Here is a 20,072-nt window from a genome sequence, read left to right as displayed (position 1 = left end):
GATATGGAGATTGGGCGGTGGGAATTGTGTGGAGTTGTACCCCTCCTACCCTATGGTTTTGTTAATTAATCCTTTCTTAAATAAAAATAAATAAATAAATAAATAAATAAATAAATAAAAAACTAAAAAAAAAAATTGGAGTCCGGCAGTAGAGCAGCCCATTAAGCGCAGGTGATGCAAAGTGCACAAGGACCAGCAGAAGGATCCCAGTTCCAGCCCCCAGCTCCCCACCTGCAGAGGAGTCACTTCACAGGTGGTGAAGCAGGTCTGCAGGTGTCTCACTTTCTGTCCCCGTCTTCCCCTCTTCTCTCCATTTCTCTCTGTCCTATCCAACAACAACGACATCACCACCAACAACTACAACAACAACAAAAACAAAATTTTTTAAAAATTAAAATAATACCAAGTGTGGGTAAAGAATGTGTTTTTTTGGAATCGGACGGTAGGTAGCGCAGCTGGTTAAGCGCACATGGCCCAAAGCACAAGGACAGCATAATGATCCCAGTTCGAGCCCCCGGCTCCCCAACTGCAGGGGAGTCGCTTCACAGGCGGCGAAGCAGGTCTGCAGGTGTCTGTCTTTCTCTCCCCCTCTCTGTCTTCCTCTCCTCTCTCCATTTTCTCTCTGTTCTATCCAAAAACGACTAAATCAATAAAAACAATAATGCACATGTTACAATGCTCAAGGGCCCAGGTTCGAGCCCCTGGTCCCCACCTGCAGGGGGAAAGCTTTGCAAGTGGTGAATCAGGGCTGCAGGTGTCTCTCTGTCTCTTTCCCTCTCTGTCTCCCTCTTCCTCTCGACTTCTGGCTGCCTCTATCCAATCAATAAAGACGACAAAAATTTTTTAAAAAGTAACAATAATGACTACAAAAAAAAAAAAAACAAGGGCAACAAAAGGGAATAAATAAATGATTTTTTTTAATTTAAAAAATAATGTTAAATAAAACTTGTTGCTATTAGAAAAAATCAAGACAGATGCTCACTACAATTGTTCCTACTATAATGGCAAAAAATCAGAAACAATAAAGTATGCATCTCCATATCATAGCTATTTATTTATTTATTTATAAAAATATTTGATTTATTTATTAATGAGAAAGATAGGAGGAGAGAGAAAGAACCAGACATCACATGCTGCCAGGGATTGAACTCAGGACCTCAGGCTTAAGAGTCCAATGTTTTATCCACTGCGCCATCTCCTGGACCACTATCATAGCTATTTAAGTCAGTATTTCAGATTTACTATGGGTGAGGAGACATAGCATAATGGTTATGCAAAATAATCCCATGCCTCTACCTTCTGCAACCCTCAACGACCCTGGGTCCACGCTCCCAGAGGGCTAGAGAATGGGAAAGCTATCGTGGGAGGGGGTGGGTTATGGGGATTGGGTGGTGGGAATTGTGTGGAGTTGTACCCCTCCTACCTTATGTTTTTGTTCATTAATCCTTTCTTAAATAAAAAATTTAAAAAAAAAAAAAAAATCCCATGCCTGAGGTCCTAAAGTCAATCTCAGGTGCCAGTACAAACCAGAGCTGAGCAATATTCTGGTCTCTCTGTGTATCTTTCTCTTTACATCTCTACCATTAAAATAAATAAATAAATAAAACAGGAAGTCGGGCAGTAGCACAGCAGGTTAAGCACATATGACCGGTGTAAGGATCCGGGTTCAAACCCCTGGCTCCCCACCTGCAGGGGGCTCTTCACAAGCGGTGAAGCAAGTCTGCAGGTGTCTGTCTTTCTCTCCCCTTCTCTGTCTCCCCTCTTCTCTCAATTTCTCTCTGTCATATCCAACAACAGCAATGACAACAACAAGGGTAACAACAAGGACAACAAAATGGGGAAAATGGCCTACAGGAGCAGTGGACTCACAGTGTAGGCACAAAGCCCAGGCAATAACCCAGGAGGCAATAAAATAACAGGGGTGATGGTGAGCAGTAGCACAGTGAGTTAAGTGTACATGGTGCAAAGCGCAAGGACCGGCAAGGATAACGGTTCAAGCCCCCAGCTCCCCACCTGCAGGGGAGTCACTTCACTGGCGGTGAAGCAGGTCTATAGGTGTCTTTTTCTCTCTCCCCTGTCTTCCCCTCCTCTCTCCATTTCTCTCTGTCCTATCTAATAAAATGGGGGAAAATGGGCACCAGGAGCAGTGGATTCATAGTGCAGGCACTGAGCCCCAGAAAAAACCCTGGAGGAAATAAATAAAACAAGGAACGCTAGGATTCCTCCAAAGACACAGTGTCTAGACCTCTAATACACTCCTCTCTCCACCATCACTGGTCACTTCCAGTAGAAACATCATCAAAAGCCCTTTTGAGGTCCTCTCCAGGACCATGCCCTCACTATAAAGTAGCAATGGTAAGGACTGCCCCACTTTCTCAGGCCCATCAGCCTACTCTGTCACTTGAAGAAGACTGGCCTTGAAATGAGTGCAGCCTAGAATGTTCCCAGCTGTGACCATGGACTGTGAGCTCAGACTGACAGGGACTCAGAAGTTATATAGACTCCTGTGCTAAATATGAATATACCTAGGCCATGTGTAAGACTTACATAGTAAACAGTTAATTGTATTTATATATTCTCTTCAAAGGCACTCTCTGCCCTAATCCAGTTTTTGAGTCCCATTCTCAACTGACTACATTTTCCCAAACAATATTCTTAGTCCACCTCCATGTTAACTATCAAGCTGAAGCAAAAATCACTAAAGTGATAGGCCCCTAAAAACAAACCTAAACTGATTCCTTAGCTTCTTACCTCCCTAAAATCCCTAGTCTCACCTGCGGTATTCCTACTTTCTGGTTCCTGTTTATTTATTTATTTTTTAATTTTCCCTTTTTGTTGCCCTTGTTGTTTTTCATTATTGTTGTAGTTACTGTTGTTGTTATTGATGTCCTTGTTGTTAGATAGGACAGAGAGAAATGGAGAGCGGTCGGGAAGACAGAGGGGGAGAGAAAGACACCTGCAGACCTGCTTCACCGCCTGTGAAGCGACTCCCCTGCAGGTGGGGAGCCGGGGGCTCGAACCGGGATCCTTAAGCCAGCCCTTGTGCTTTGCACCACCTGCACTTAACCCACTGTGCCACCGCCCGACTCCCTAGTTCCTGTTTATTAAACATTTTGTCCTTGTTCATATCTGAAGAACTTGTCTGGAGGTTCTAGCAGGGGAGTGTAGCGACTCTTATATCCTCAACCGAAGACCAGTCCGTCTCTTTTCAGGGAAAGCCGTCCTCTTCAACCAAGCGTACAGCTTCAGGAGGGAGCACATGCAGCAGTGAGGGAGGAAGAGGACGCCCGCCTAGCCAACCAGATCAGTTGAAGCAACCCTGGCAATCAATGGGGTGACAGATGTCCCAGCCAGATTGCCCTCACATCCCCTGGTTCATATTTTAACTGCCTTTAAGACACCAAGTTGTAAATACTATGAATCCATCCTGAACTCCTTGGGCAAATGATCTTACCAATGTGTCCAGAAACCTCATCTATCCAGAGCCCTACCCTACTATAGAAACGTAGAACAAGCTGGGGGTATGGACTGACCTGCCAATGCCCATGTCAAGCAGAGAAGCAATTAAAGAAGCCAGAACTCCCACCTTCTGCAGCCCCAAAATAATTTTGGTCCATATCCATACTCCCAGAAGGGAAGAAATGTTAGGGGAATATGACTGAGAAAGGGAGAGAAGGGGAGCCGGGAGGTAACACAGAGGGCTAAACGCATATGGTGCAAAGCCAAGGTTCAAGTGCCCAACTGGCCACCTGCAGGAAGCAACCCATATCTGGGACCTTGGGAGAACCACTGTAGTTTCGTGGAGAGAATGGAATGGGGACACAGAATTCTGGTGGTGGCAACAGGGTAAAACTGTACCTGTTATCTTATGTTGTAAACTAATACTAAATCATTAATTTAAGTAAATAAATAAAATAGTGTTTAATTGGTTACTAGGCTACATATATTGGTTACATATATGTAACTAATGCTATATAAATTAATTAAGCTAAGAAAAAGTTGAATGTGGGAATGTTTTGCAAACACCTATCATGGAGAGAAGAGAAATTACACCCATGTGTCAACAACTGTACTGTAAACAACTATCTCTCCTAATAAAATAATTTGGAAAATAAAATTAAAAATAATAGTAATGAAATACTTGAAAAAATATACACACAGAATCTCTTCATATATGAACACAATATTTAATATGTAAATACCTTTAAATGTATTTCCTTCTTAATTTTTTTTTAAATATTTATTTTATTTATTTATTCCCTTTTGTTGCCCTTGTTGTTTTATTGATGTAGTTATTATTGTTGTTGTAGTTGTTGGATAGGACAGAGAGAAATGGAGAGAGGAGGGGAAGACAGAGAGGAGGAGAGAAAGATAGACACCTGCAAACCTGCTTCACCGCCTGTGAAGTGACTCCCCTGCAGGTGGGGAGCCGGGTTCGAACCGGGATCCTTATGCTGGTCCTTGTGCTTTGCGCCACCTGCGCTTAACCCGCTGCGCTATAGCCCGACTCCCTTCCTTCTTAATTTTTAAATAAATGTAAGTTACTAATATATTTCTATGTTTTGTTTTTTAACACATTTCTATGTTTAGTCTTATGCACTTGAAATAAAAAAAAAAAAAAAAGGCGGGGTGATGAGGGGGCAAAAGAAAGTCTATTCATTCACCTAGTCAATTCTACATGTATTCCAAACTTTCCAAAAAGTTAGCAGACTTTCTCACTTTGCTTCTATCTCCTGATTTTGTCTATGGCAGGTGAGTACATCTGGTCTGTCCTAGTAATTTTTTTTTTTTGCCTCCAGGGTTATCACCAATGCTCGGTGTCAGCACTAAGAACTCACTGCTCCTTTCTGGAGGCCATTTTTTCTACTTTTTTTTTTAAATATTTATTTTATTTATTTATTCCCTTTTGTTGCCCTTGTTTTATTGTAGTTATTATTGTTGTTGTCGTTGTTGGATAGGACAGAGAGAAATGGAGAGAGGATGGGAAGACAGAAAGGAGGAGAGAAAGATAGACACCTGCAGACCTGCTTCACCGCCTGTGAAGTGACTCCCCTGCAGGTGGGGAGCCGGGGGGCTTGAACCGGGATCCTTATGCCGGTCCTTGTGCTTTGCGCCACCTGCGCTTAACCCGCTGCGCTACAGCCCAACTCCCCATTTTTTCTACTTTTATTCGATAGGACGGAGAGAAATTGAGAGAAGAGGGGAAGATAGAGAGGAGGAAAGAAAGACACGTGCAGACCTGTTTCACCACTTATGAAGCGACCTCCCTGAAGGTGGGGAGCCAGGTGCTCGAACTGAATCCTTGTGTGGGTCTTTGCGTTTCATACTATGTACTTAAGCTTAACCCAGTGCACTAATGCCTGGCCCCCTGTCCTAGTACATTTACTAATCTCTTCACATGTCACTCTCAATAGAGACTCCTTCTCAAAATCAAGAACCCCAAATGAATCCTTTCCCAGAGTAGACAAAAAAATAAGGGGCAACGAACTGTGAAGTGAGAGTGTTAAGGGTCTTAGTAGAAGTTATATAATATCTCCATAGCAAAATCCCCTCCCCAGATGCTCACTCATACCTGATGATGAAGAGTGGGTCTTCCCGTATTTTGCTGGCCATGTCAAGCAGAGAATTGGCACCTGATGGTGCAAAGATAGAGCCTGGGAGGAGTCCTGTCTCAGAAGAACAACCTGCCTCCTTCTCTTCCATCTTCTCAAAAACATATTTGTCAATGGGGCGCCCCAGCAAGTACTCATCACGGTTCACCATACCTCCAGGACCCTGGTACATCCAGTCCAATTTTTCTTCTTTTTTCCTAAAAAAACAAAACAAAAAGAAATGGAGATCCCTGCAAATCTACACATGACCCTTGAACAGCTGTATGGCAGCTGTTATTCTAGAGGCGCCTAGCATGAACATAGTATTCTTTTATATATATATATACTTTAAAAATTTTTTCTTATTATCTCTATTTATTCGATAGAAACAGCCAGAAATTGAGAGTGAAGGAGGAGATAGAGAGACACCTGCAAGCCCTGCTTCACCACTTGCAAAGCTTTCCCCCTGCAGGTGGGGGTCAGGGAATCGAACCCGAATCCTTTTGCACTGTAACATGTTGCTCAACCAGGTGCACCACTACCCGGCCCCTTTTTTATTTTATTTATTTATTTCCCCTTTTGTTGCCCTTGTTTTTTTTTGTTGTTGTTGTTGCTGTTGTTATTGATGTTGTCGTTGTTGGATAGGACAGAGATAAATGGAGAGAGGAGGGGAAGACAGAGGGGAACAGAAAGATAGACACCTGCAGACCTGCTTCACTGCTTCTGAAGCGACTCCCCTGCATATGGGGAGCTGGGGGCTTAAACTGGGATCCTTAAGCCGGTCCTTGTGCTTTGCGCCACCTGCGCTTAACCCACTGCGCTACAGCCCGACTCCCTGAACATAGTATTCTATGTGGTGCACCTAAACAAATGCAGCTTGCTGGAACGGAGCTTACCATTTACTGAAGAAACAGTTTCCTCACATCTAAGACAATGTATGAAGGAAAACAGTGTCCCTCAAGCCAGAACACAAATATTTGCTTATGGTCTCTTGAGGCCCTTACTTTGGACCTGGGTTCAAGCCTCTGGTCTGCTCCTGCAGGGGAAAAGCTTCACAAGTGGTGAGGCAGCGCTGTAATTGTCTCTCTGCCTCTTTCCCTCCCCATCACTCTTCCCTTCTTAATTACTCTGTCTTTATCTAACAATAAGTAAATAAAAATATTAAAAAGACCCCACCAGCAAGGGAGTCACTTTACAAGCGGTGAAGCAGGTCTGCAGGTGTCTTTCTCTCCCCGTTTTCCCCTCCTCTCTCCATTTCAATCTGTCCTATCTAACAACGACAACATCAATAACAATGAAAAACAACATGGACAACAAAAGGGAAAATAAGGCAGGATCTGACTAAATTGAAAGTAGGGCATCAGGAGTCGGGCTGTAGCACAGCGGGTTAAGCGCAGGTGGCGCAAAGCACAAGGACTGGCATAAGGATCCCGGTTCGAACCCCGGCTCCCCACCTGCAGGGACGTCGCTTCACAGGTGGTGAAGCAGGTCTGCAGGTGTCTGTCTTTCTCTCCTCCTCTCTGTCTTCCCCTCCTCTCTCCATTTCTCTCTGTCCTATCCAACAACGACAACAACAATAATAACTACAACAATAAAACAACAAGGGCAACAAAAGGGAATGAATAAAATAAATATTTAAAAATATATATATATTTTTTTAAAAAAAGTAGGGCATCAAAGTAAAAACCCTGTGGTGAGCGGGAGGGTGGACATGAGGCTTCCTGGGCTGGCGGGGTGGGGAGTGGGGGCGGGTGGGTGGGAGGGGACACAATCTTTTGGTGATGGGAATGGTGTTTATGTACACACTTATTAAATTGTAGTAATATAAATCACTATTTAATTAATATGAGAGGGAGAAAAATTGATTGTATGTCTAACAAAGGGCCTTTTCAAAGCTAACCCAATTACCAAATAATGTGATGATAACAGGAACTATCCGTTGTCTTCTGGAACCCTAAGACAGCAGGAACCTCACATCTCCACTATAGAGCCTAAACTTCCCCAGTCCTGGGACCCTAAGGTAGAGCCCACTTTCCCGTATGCTTCTCCCAGTTCTTATCAAATAATATTGCATCCGCTGATCGCAACCTCATCAACACAACGAGTGCCACCCCAGCATGCTTCACTTCAGACTGTGTCCAGAGACTTCAGGTGTGGAACGACAACCCTTCAGCTTCATCACTCAGCCACCAGGTTCCAGATGCCATCAGGATGCCGGCCAGGCTTCCCTGGACTGAAGACCCCACCAATGTGTCCTGGAGCTCAGCTTCCCCAGAGACTCACCCTACTAGGGAAAGAGAGAGGCAGACTGGGGGTATGGACCGACCAGTCAACGCCCATGTTCAGCGGGGAAGCAATTACAGAAGCCAGACCTCCCACCTTCTGTAACCCACAACGACCCTGGGTCCATGCTCCCAGAGGGATAGAGAATGAGAAAGCTATTGGGGATGGGATGGGATATGGAGATTGGGTGGCGGGAATTATGTGGAGTTGTAACCCTCCCCCCATCCTATGATTTTGTTAATGTCTCCTTTCTCAAATTAATAAATTAATTTAAAAAAAAAAGAAGTGGACTTCATCCAAAATGGACAGTCAGGAGTCACTAATTCTTCAGCTTTATCAAGATCTATTCTTGTTTTTAACCACTGAAGTACAATAAATACTGGTTTCATTGGAGATAGTAATTGAGAGAGGTGGGTTCTAGCTCTGCCTCCTCTAACAAAAGCAAATCAAAAAGCAGATTATCTTATTTGTAATATTGGGGCAATAATATAATCCTTGCCTTTCAGGCCTGCTAAAACTGACTCAATGACATGATATCTTTGATCGCCTTTGAATAGTGCTGCACGCTGTTTGGAAGTTAAGTCTTATTACTATTACATGATCAATGCTTTATTTCTACAATGCCTAATAATTTTAGTTAGCTTTGTCTCCATTACAGAAGGCATACCACAGAGAATTGATTTGCTCAAATTTTATTTAACTTCCAACCTCCAATTAATATGTATTATCATGGCTGAGAATTTAACAACCTTTCAGTCAGGAAATGTAGACTTGATATCTGAATAAAGTCCTTATATTTCAGCACTTATTTTGTCAAAGTATAAATGATGCTTACTTTGATAGTTTACCAATAGCACCTTTTTAAGCTGTTGTTTGGACTATTACTCTTATAATTTTGTTATAAATACAAGTTTTGATGGCATCTAGATAATACATAATCCATTATGTATCACTTCTCCTTTTGCCCCTCTAATCTCTAGTATTTTCTTCTCTCTCTTTCTCCCTCTCTATATTCCCCTTCCCTCTCCTTTTCTCTCAGTCCCTACATAAAATCGATAATAAAAAATAAGATAAAATAAAAAATGGCTCATTAAAAAAGTAAAAACAGGGGGTCGGGCGGTGGCGCAGTGGGTTAAGCGCATGTGGCGCAAAGCGCAGGGACCTGCGTAAGGATCCCGGTTGGAGCCCCCGGCTCCCCACCTGCAGGGGAGTCGCTTCACAGGCGGTGAAGCGGGTCTGCAGGTGTCTATCTATCTCTCCCCTTCTCTGTCTTCCCCTCCTCTCTCCATTTCTCTCTGTCCTATCCAACAACGAATTGTGTCAACAAAGGCAGTAATAATAACCACAACGAAGCTACAACAAGGGCAACAAAAGGGGGAAAAAAATGGCCTCCAGGAGCGGTGGATTCATGGTGCAGGCACCGAGCCCAGCAATAACCCTGGAGGAGGAAATAAATAAGTAAATAAAAAAGTAAAAACAAAACAAAAGGGAAAATAAATATTCAAATTTTTTTTAAATATTAAAAAGAAAAAGAAGCAGGGTGGGCAGTAGCACAAGTTAAATGCACATGGCACGAAGCACAAGGACCGGCATAAGGATCCCAGTTCAAGCCCCTGGCTCCCATCTGTAGGGGGATGGCTTCACAAGCGGTGAAGCAGGTCTGCAGGTGTCTAATTTCTCTCTCCATCTCTGTATTACCTTCCTCTCTCCATTTCTCTCTGTCCTATCCAACAATGACATCAATAACAACAATAATAATAATCACAACAACAATAAAACAAGGGCAACAAAAGGGAAAAAAATGGCCTCCACAGGCTGGGAGTATGGATCAACCTGTCAATGCCCATGTTCATCGGGGAAGCAATTACAGAAGCCAGACCTTCCACCTTCTGCATCCCACAATGACCTTGGGTCCATACTCCCAGAGGGATGAAGAATAGCAAAGCTATCAGGGGAGGGAAGGGGATACAGAGTTCTGGTGGTGGGAATTGTGTGGAGTTGTACCCCCATTATCCTATGGTTTTGTCAGTTTCCTTTTTATAAATAAAATAATTTTTTAAAAAAGAAATGGCCTCCAGAAGCAGTGGATCTGTCGTGGTGCTGGCACCGAACCCCAGCAATAACCCTGGAGGCAAAAAAAAAAAAAAAAGAAAAAGAAAAAAAGGAGGAATGGGAGCTGGGCAGTGGCACAGCAGGTTAAATGTTTGTTTCACAGGTGATGAAGCAAGTCTGTAGGTGTCTGTCTTTCTCTCCCCGTCTTCCCCATTTCTCTTGATTTCTATCCTATCCAACAATGAGCAATAACAACAATAATAATAACAACGATAAACAAGGGCATCAAAAGGGAAAAAAGTTAAGGAAAAAAAAAAAAGGGAGAGTGGGGGTAAATAGTATAATGGGTGTGCAAAGAGACTCTCATGCCTGAGGCTCCAAGGTTACAGGTTCAATTCCCTGCACCACCATAAACCAGAGATGAGCAGTGCTCTGATAAAAAGAAAAAGAAAAAAAGAAAGAAAATGCCTCAAGTCAAAAAGAGTGGGGCTAAATTATATCATAGAATTACTCCAGGTGGGGGCCAGGGGCTTAAACCTGGATCCTTGCACACTGTGATGTGTGCACTTCACCAGGTGTGTCACTCTTTGTTTGTTTGTTTGTTTGTTTTTCCCTTTTGTTGCACTTGTTTTATTATTGTAGTTATTGATGTCATTGTTGGACAGGCCAGAAGAGAAATCAAGAGAGGAGGGAAAGACAGAGAGGGGGGAGAGAAAGATAGACACCTGCAGACTTGCTTCACCGCCTGTGAAGCGACTCCCCTGAAGGTGGGGAGCCACGGACTTGAACCAGGATCCTTATGCTGGTCCTTGTGCTTTGTTTTGCGTCACGAGTGCTTAACCCGCTGCACTACTGCCTAACTCCCGAATCTGACTCTTAAACCCACGGTTTAAACTAGCTAGTGTGTGATAACTAAACTCTGCCCCTGTAAATTGGCCCTGCAGTTACCCATATACCAAGATCCCCACAGTCTAAACCTCCCCACTGCAGTCTCAACTCCTGACTTACTTGACAGCCCCAACATCCTCTGCATAGCGCTGCATCTCCTCTCGGGCTCTCTCCTCCCGCAGCTCCCGCTGAAGCTCTTCAATCTTCTTCCGCTCAGCCTCATGTTTCTGCTCAGCTTTCCACACTTTCTCCACATTGCGGAGGGTCTGAGGGTGCCAGCTTTTCTTCAGATTCTGTGGTAAATGGAAGGAGAGAAAAGACAACTCAGAGCTGGGAGAGAGCTTACCCATTAAGCTATCTCCCTGGCCTTCCCAGAATTGTACTTTTTTTCTTCCTTTTTTTTTTCTTTCTTTTTTCCTTTTTTTTTTTTAATTTTTTAATTTTTTTTTTTAACCAGAGCACTGTTCAGCTCTGGCTTATGGTGCGGGGGATTGAACCTGGGACTTCGGAGCCTCAGGCATGAGAGTCTGTTTGCGTAACCATTGTGCTATCTACCCTCGCCCTTCTTTCTTTTTTCCTATTGGGGCCTTATGCTGCATGTTTCAATCGCTTCTGGTGGACTTTTGTTTCTAATTTGAGAGAGAGAGATGAGGAGGAGGAGGAAGAAGGAGGAGAAGAGATACCACAGCATCACTCCACCATTCATGGAGCTTCCTTTAGTCCTATGCATGCTGCACCCATGAAGTATTGGGGGTTCAAATCCAGGTCCTGGAATATTGTAAAGTGTATGCTCTATTGGATAAGCTGTGTCCCAACTCTGAGTTGTGACCTGAAGCCCTACTTCACTATTCATGAAGCTTTCCCCGGCAGGTGGAGACCAAGGCTTAAACCTGGGTCTTTGTGCACTGTAAAAGCGCATTACCACCTGGCCCTTCATGAAAAGCTAAAATATTAGTAATTGTGGCCCAGGAAGTGGCACAGTGGATTAATCATTGGACCTTCAAGCATGAGGTCCCCAGGTCAATCCCCAAAACTGCACACACCAGAGTGATGTTCAGGTTCTCTCTATATCTTTCTCATCCTCTCTCTCAGAAAATAAATAAGTCCTTTTATTTTATTTTTATTCTCCCTTTTGTTGTTCTTGTTGTTTTATTGTTGTTGTAGTTATTATTGTCATTGTTGGACAGGAAAGAGAGAAATGGAGAGAGATGGGGAAGACAGAGAGGGGGAGAGAAAGACACCTGCAGACCTACTTCACTACCTGTGAAGCGACTCCCTGCAGGTGGGGAGCCAGGGGCTCGAACCGGGATCCTTACGCCGGTCCTTGTGCTTTGCTTCACCTGCGCTTAACCCACTGGCCTACTGCCTGACCCCCAATAAGTCCTTTTTAAAAATATTAAAATATTAAAAGCACTGAGAAACTCTGGATTTTTCTTTTCCTTTTTTTTTTTCTTGCCTTCAGGGTTATCGATGGGGCTTAGTGCTGCTTCACTGCTTATGAAGCGACACACACACACACACACACCGCAGGTGGGGCTGGTAGCTTGAACCAGTATCTTTACACCAATCTTTGCACTTTGTGTCAAGTACACTTAACCCACTGCTACTGCCCGGCCCCATGGATTTCTTTTTCCTTTTTGGAAATTTCTTTTTCTGTGAAATTTCTTTTTTTTTTTTTTTGGTCTTGTCCTCCAGGGTTATCGCTGGGGCTCTGTGCCTGCACCATGAATCCACTGCTCCTGGAGGCATTTTTCCCCTTTTGTTGACCTTATTGTTTTTATCATTGTTGTGGTTATTAATATTTTTTAATTTTCCTTTATTCCCTTTTGTTGCCCTTTTTTTGTAGTTATTATTGTTGTCATCTTTGTTGGATAGGACAGAGAGAAATGGAGAGGGGAGGGGAAGACAGAGGGGGGAAAGAAAGACACCTGCAGACCTGCTTCACTGCCTTGTGAAGCAACTCCCCTGCAGGTGGGGAGCTGGGGGCTGGAACTGGGATCCTTAGCAGGTCCTTGCACTTTGCACCACGTGCACTTAACCCACTGCGCTACCACCCAACCCCCTATTATTATCTTTTAACCAGAGCACTGACCATCTCTGGCTTATGGTGGTGCAGGGGCTGAACCTGGGACTTTGGAGCCTCAGACATGAGAGTCTCACTGCATAACCATTATGCTACCTACCCCCACCTGAAAAACTCTGGTTTCAGGTTCTCCTGTCCCTAAGTGCAGTTAACATAAAATAGCTCCAGGTGCTGCTGTGTCATGTAACCCAGCATCAAGCCCAGCTTCAGTGCTGTGGTCTTGGTAGCTCAGCGAGTTAAGTGCAAAGTGCAAGGACCGGCGGAAGTATCCCGATTCAAGCCCTGGCTCCCCACCTGCAGGGGAGTCAGTTCACAAGCAGTGAAGCAGGTCTGCAGGTGTCTTTCTCTCCCCTTCTCTGTCTTCCCCTTCTCTCTCCATTTCTCTCTGTCCTATCCAACAAGGACAACATCAATAACAATTATAACAACAATGAAAAACAACAAGAGCAACAAAAGGAAATAAAAAAAAATTTTTTTTTAAGGAAATTGGCTGGAGAAGTCAGCAGCTAAAGAGCACTCCTTGGGAACCAGGTGGTAGGAATACAAGTTCAAGCCTCTGGCCCCCACCTTCTGGGGGCAGGCTTCACGAGTAGTGAAGCAGTGCTGCAGGTGTCTCACCCTCTCTAACCCCCTTCCCTCTCAATTTCTCTCTGTCCTATCAAATAAGTTAAAAAAAAAAAAAAAAACAGTTTAAGGGAAACTGCCAAATACATATAAGTGCTATGGATTCGGAAGGAAATTCTGTCACTACAGATCAGAATGTAGCACTGACAAGAGTGGTGGTCGGAAAGGTGCATATGAAGAAGACCCCGTTTAAAGTGGACTCCAGGACATGATTCAGGGACGAGGAGAATGGGTCAGAAAGCACCTTTCCTACAGCCTGAGAAATGACTCTGAACTATTTGCTACGGGAAGGAGATGAGTCTCAAGATCAGCTATAAAAAACTTCGGGACAAGACTCCACATCTGTGTTCTCTTCCTGGCCAAGGTTGTCACCACTCCCTCACCTGGCTTTCTCATAATTTCCAGCGGCAGGACCCAGTCAACAAACACACACTGTCGGCCACAACATGCGACACACTCTGAACACATCCCCAAGCCTTCGCCCCCTCCCTCAGTGGCTTTAGCGATCCTTCCCCTGCTCCAAGGCTATGGTTCCCTACTCCCGAAAGCCAAAGCTGTGTTGACTTCAGTTCCAGTAGAAGTCCGGCCTCGCTCGGCCTCCCTCACTTACCAGGTCTCCGCCTCCCATATCGGTGGAGAGATTGCCCCACTACGCGGATGTGGAATTCAGAGAGGCTCCAGAAGAAGCAAAGTCAGTTCAGCAGCAAGCAGCCCAGGTCTGGTTCGGAGAGAAGCATAGGAACTCTTTTAACCGGACCCAGAGTTCTACTTCCGGGAGGCCGTCGTCAGCGTCGCGGGGTGATGACGTACGTCACGCGCCGTGAATTCGTGTGACCAGGCTTTTGCGTGAATTTTCGCACATTGAGGTTCTGACATCCCGGCATTCATGGCCACATTTGGATTCCTGGGTTGGTCCTTCATTTGCCTAGGAATTTGCGGCTCCCCACTGCGGTCCGTTGCCATGACAGCACCACGTAGAGCGTCCTCTGGGAGTTGACCTGGGCGCTTCCGGGAGGGGGCTCCTGCGAGGATCCGCCTTAGCCGCCTTGTCCTTCTGCACACCCCGACACACACGCTTATATTTAGTTTTCAAAACCGCAAGCTCCTGAAACCTTGACTCACAGCCCCACTGAAGGAATCTTTTACAGAGAAAGGAGAAACCATGGACTGAAATTCCATCAGCTTCGCTGTACCCACATTTAGAATCTGCCAGCTCCCCCTACCCCCACCCTCACACACTCCTTTTCCATCCCAGACGTCCTCTCCTAGCTGAGGCCCCATGGTTCTGCTCTGGCACCTGTCCCTCACATCTATTTCTCCCACTTCTCTCCTTTGAGAATGGTACTTTGTTAGAATTTAAACATGCTCAACTGAGCCTAAAATATAGGATAGCCTAGCAAGGTGGTAGTGCACCTATTACAATGCATAAGGACCAGGGTTCAACCCCCCTGCCCTCACCCACAAGGCGGAGGGACTTAATGAGTGATGAAGGTGTCTATTTTTCTCTATCTCTTTTCCCTCTCAATTTCTATCTCCACCCAAATAAATAAGTAAAATAATACAGAGAGTAGGAAAGATAATGTAATGCTTATTTATGCAAAAATAATTTCATGCATGCCTGAAGGTCCAAAGTTCCAGGTTAAATCCCCAAAAGCACTATAAGCCAAAGCTGAGCCAGTGCTCTGGTAAACACACACACACACACACCCTAGTTCCAGCCACCTGGAGGGGGTTCGCTTCACATGTGGTGAAGCAGGTCTACAGGTGTCTTTCTCTCCCCCTCTCTGTCTTCCCCTCCTCTTTCCATTTCTCTCTGTCCTATACAACAATGGCATCAATAACAACAACAATAATAACGACAATAATAAAACAAGGGCAACAAAAGGGAATAAATAAATATTAAAAAATAAATAAGATCACTGTGAACATCTATTTTTTTTAATATTTATTTTATTTATTTATTCCTTTTTGTTGCCCTTGTTGTTTTATTGTTGTAGTTATTATTGTTGTCATTGTTGGATAGGACAGAGAGAAATGGAGAGAGATGGGGAAGACAGAGAGGAGGAGAGAAAGATAGACACCTGCAGACCTGCTTCACCGCCTGTGAAGCGACTCCCCTGCAGGTGGGGAGCTGGGGTTCGAACCGGGATCCTTATTCTGGTCCTTGTGCTTTGCGCCACCTGCGCTTGACCCGCTGCGCTACAGCCCGACTCCCAACATCTATTTTTTTAAAAAACATATGTTTTCATTTATCTTGAATAAAATCCTAGGAATGGAGTTGCTGAACTGTAAGGTCAGTATATTTCAGTTTTAAACACACCACCAGATCTTTTCCAAAAATGGTATACTATTTTACATTCCCACCAATTTGACTGCAAGTTCCTGTCTGGTGTTGTCAGTCTTTTTAATTTTAGTCATTCTGGTGAATATGTGGTTTTACAGTATGATTTCAATTTGCATTCAGTAATGACTAATATTGCTGAATACTTTTTTTTTCCTTGCCTCCAGGGTTATTGCTGGGGCTCTACTTATACTACAAATCCACTGCCCCTGGCAGCCATATTTTTTCCATTGTTGTTCTTGTTGCTGCAATTGTTGTTGGATAGGACAGAGAGAAATTGAGAGGGGAGAAGACAGAGAGGGAGAGAGAGAAAGACAGACATCTGCAGACCTGCTTCACCACTTGCTGCGCATAGATGGAAGAGGACAGCCTTCCCCAAATAGAGATGAACCTGTCTTCGGTCAAGTGTGTAGCTGCGTTCCCCTTCTAGAACTTACAAACAAGCTTTCAAATACAAGGCCCTAAATTCAATCCCTAGCATTGCATATGCCAGAATGATGCTCTGGTGTTATATATATATATATATATATATATATATATATATATATATATATATATTTTTTTTTTTTTCCCCTCAGAGCACTGCTCAACTCTGGCTTATGGTGGGTTTAGGGACTGAACCTTGGACCTCAGGCATGAAAGGTTTTTGTTTATTGTTGTTGTTTTTGCTTTTTTCCACCTTTTGTTGCTCTTATTGTATTTATTGTTGTTGTAGTTATTATTGTTGTTGTTGTTGATGTCATCGTTGTTGGATAAGACAGAGAGAAATGGAGAGAGGAGGGGAAGACAGAGGGGGAAGAGAAAGATTGACACCTGAAGATCTGCTTCACCACCTGTGAAGGAACCCCCCCGCCACCTGCAGGTGGGGAGCTGGGGGCTCAAACCGGGATCCTTAGGCTGGTCCCTGTGCTTCATGCCATGTGCGCTTAACCCACTGCGCCACCGCCTGGCACCCTAAAATTTATACTTTTTTTTTTTTTTGCTTCCAGGGTTATTGCTGAGGCTGGGTGCCTGCACCATGAATCCACTGCTCCTGGAGGCCTCCCCCCCACCTTTTGTTGCCCTTGTTGTTGTAGCCTTGTTGTTGTAATTATTGTTGTTGTTGATGTCGTTCGTTGTTGGATAGGACAGAAAGAAATGGAGAGAAGAGGGGAAGAGAGAGGGGGAGAGAAAGACACCTGTAGACCTGCTTCACTGCCAGTGAAGCGACTCCCCTGTAGGTGGGAGCCGGGGATCTAACCTGGATCCTTACACCAGTGCTTGCACTTTGCACCACATGTGCTTAACCCACTGCTACCTACCACCCAACCCCCTAAAATTTATACTTTTAAAAAAGAAAGAAAGGAGAAGGGGGCCGGAGGTAGCACAGTAGGTTAAGAGGACATGGCGCAAAGTGCAAGGACTGGCTTAAGGGTCCAGATTCCAGCCCCTTGCTCCCCACCTGGGGGGGGGGTAGGAGGGGGGCGTGTCACTTACCAGACAGTGAAGCTGGTCTTTCTCTCCTGCTGAGTCCTCCCCTCCTCTCTTGATTTCTCTCTGTCCTATCTAACAACAACTACAGCAATGGCAACAACAAGGGCAACAAAAATGGGAAAAATGGCCTCCAGGAGCAGTGGATTCATAGTGCAGCACTGAGCCCCAGCAATAACCCTGGAGGAAAGGGGACTGGAGGGGAGGGGAAGGAAGGGGAGGGAAGGGAAAATAAATATTTGCGGGGGCAGGCTCACCTGGGTGGTTACCTGTTTTGCCATGTGTGTTTTCCCGTTCAAGCTCCCAGTACACAATATGAGAGTATTACAGCACTAGGGGAAGATCTAGTGCTGAGGTCTCTTCTTTCTCCCTACCCACTGAAAACGTTGGCCCAGAGTGCTAAAGTCCTGGCTACAAAAGAAGAAAAGTATAGGGTCTGGTGTTGACGCACCTGGTTGAGCACACATTTTACAGTGTGCAAGGACCAAGGTTCAAGCCCCTGGTCCCCACCTGCAGAGGGACAGCTTTGCAAGTTGTGAAACAGGGCTGCAGGTGTCTGTCTCTCTCCCTTCCAGTCTCCCCCACTCCTCTTGCTTTCCAGCTGTTTCTATCCAATAAATAAATAACGATGGGAGTTGGGTGGTAGCACAGCGGGTTAAGCGCACGTAGTGCAAAGCCCAGGGACTGGAGTAAGGATTCCTATTGAAGCCCCCAGCTCCCCACCTACAGGGGAGTGGCTTCACAAGAGGTGAAGCAAATCTGCAGATCTGTCTATCTTTCTCTCCCCCTCTCTGTCTTCCCCTCCTCTCTCCATTTCTCTCTGTCCTATCCAACAATGAGGACATCAATAACAAAAACAATAATAACTACTACAACAATAAAAACAAGGGCAACGGGAGTTGGGCTGTAGCGCAGGGGAGTCGGGCTGTAGCACAGCGGGTTAAGCGCAGGTGGCGCAAAGCACAAGGACCGGCATAAGGATCCCGGTTCGAACCCCGGCTCCCCACCTGCAGGGGAGTCGCTTCACAGACTGTGAAGCAGGTCTGCAGGTGTCTATCTTTCTCTCCCCCTCTGTCTTCCCCTCCTCTCTCCATTTCTCTCTGTCCTATCCAACAACGACAACAACAATAATAACTACAAATAACTACAACAATAAAACAACAAGGGCAACAAAAGGGAATAAATAAATAAAATAAATTTTTTAAAAAATTTTAAAAAAAAAGGGCAACAAAGAGAATAAATAAATAACAAATATTTCAAAAAACAAATATAACAAGGGCAACAAAAGGGAATAAATATAAAAAATAATAAAATAAATAAAGATAAGGGTGGAGGTAGATAGCATAATGACTATGCAAAGAAACTCTCATGCCTGAGGCTCCAAATGACCAGGTTCAATTCCCCTATCCACCATAAGCCAGAGCTGAGCAGTGCTTTGCTTGAGCACATGTGTTGCAATGCTCAAGAACCCAGGTTCAAGTCCCCAGTCCCCACCTGTAGGGGGAAAGCTTTGCAAGTGATAAAGCAGGGTTGCAGGTGTCTGTCTGTCTCTTTCCCTCTCTGTCTCTCCCTTCCACTCAATTTATGACAGTCTCTATCCAATAAATAAAGATAATAAAAAAATTAATTAAAAAATAGAAAAAGTAAATAAAGATAATAAAAAAATTTATTTTCCCTGTTGTTGCTCTTGTTTTTTATTATTGTAGTTATTGATGTCGTCGTTGTTGGATAGGACAGAGAAATGGAGAGAGAAGGGGAAGACTGAGAGGGGAGGGAAAGACAGACACCTGCAAACCTGTTTCACCACCTGTGAAGCGACTCTCCTGCAGGTGGGGAGCCGGGGGCTCGAACAGGCTTTCTTAGCCACTGCGCCACCTCCTGGACCACATCGAACAGGCTTTCTTACGCCAGTCCATGCGGTCCTTGCACTTGGCGCCACGCGTGCTTAACCCGCTGCACTACCACCAGACTCCCAATAAAAAAAAAATTTTAAAGAAGAAAAATAAAAGTTTGACCTGGTGTTTAGTACAGTAGTAGAGCGCATATTTTTCAAGTATGAAGTCCAGAATTTCAACAAGGGCAACAAAGGGGAATAAATAAATAAATATTTAAAAAAAGAGAAGTCCAGAATTTGACTGCATACTACTCACCCTACAACACATACACATAATATAAACACACACACCCACACAGACACACACACTTTTTACCTATATTCAGCAGAGCCTTGAATATTGTTCCATTATGTAAATTATACCCAAATAGTAGTCCAGGAGGTGGTGTAGTTGATAAAGCATTGGACTCTCAAACATGAGGTCCCAAATTAATTTCCTGGCAGCACATGTGCCAGAGTGATGTCTGGCTCTCTCTCTCTCTCCCTCTCCCTCCCTTTCTCCCTCTCTTCTCCTCCTATCTTTCTTATTAATAAATAAATAAAATCTAAAAACAAAGAAATCATACCCAACTAGTCCACATTACTCTATTTTGAGACTACTATAAGTAGCAATAGACCATTTGTTGAATCTTGTTTTTTTTTTTTTTACCAGAGCACTGCTCAGCTCTGGCTTATGGTGGTGCAGGGGATTGAACCTGGGATCTTGGAGACTTAGGCATGAAAGTCTCTTTGCATAACTTGAATATTTTTGTATATATGAAATTCATCTTTTTTTGCTACATAGATATTTAGTTATTCAGCACCAGCTTTTGAAAAAGTTTTTCTTCCCATTGAATTATTTTGGTG

The 20,072-nt window shown here is 44.2% G+C and overlaps 1 protein-coding gene across 1 annotated transcript in view; it reads right to left on the bottom strand.

Annotated features, from left to right (window-relative positions):
* Positions 1-14,388, bottom strand: part of CWC25 (CWC25 spliceosome associated protein homolog) — a 43,896-nt gene extending 29,508 nt beyond the window's left edge. Inside the window, exons 1-3 of the mRNA XM_007530925.3 lie at positions 14,132-14,388; positions 10,935-11,107; positions 5,573-5,809 (exon numbers count right to left, since the gene is read on the bottom strand). Coding sequence (XP_007530987.1) covers positions 5,573-5,809; positions 10,935-11,107; positions 14,132-14,149 — 428 coding nt within the window. The 5' untranslated portion in view covers positions 14,150-14,388. The remainder of the gene's footprint in view (positions 1-5,572; positions 5,810-10,934; positions 11,108-14,131) is intronic.
* Between the last annotated feature and the right edge of the window lie 5,684 nt (positions 14,389-20,072).

Source organism: Erinaceus europaeus, chromosome 12, assembly GCF_950295315.1.
Source record: "Erinaceus europaeus chromosome 12, mEriEur2.1, whole genome shotgun sequence".
In the NCBI taxonomy this organism is placed as follows: Eukaryota; Metazoa; Chordata; class Mammalia; order Eulipotyphla; family Erinaceidae; genus Erinaceus; species Erinaceus europaeus.
Note: the sequence above shows the minus strand (reverse complement) of the source record. Positions and strands in the feature narration are given on the sequence as shown.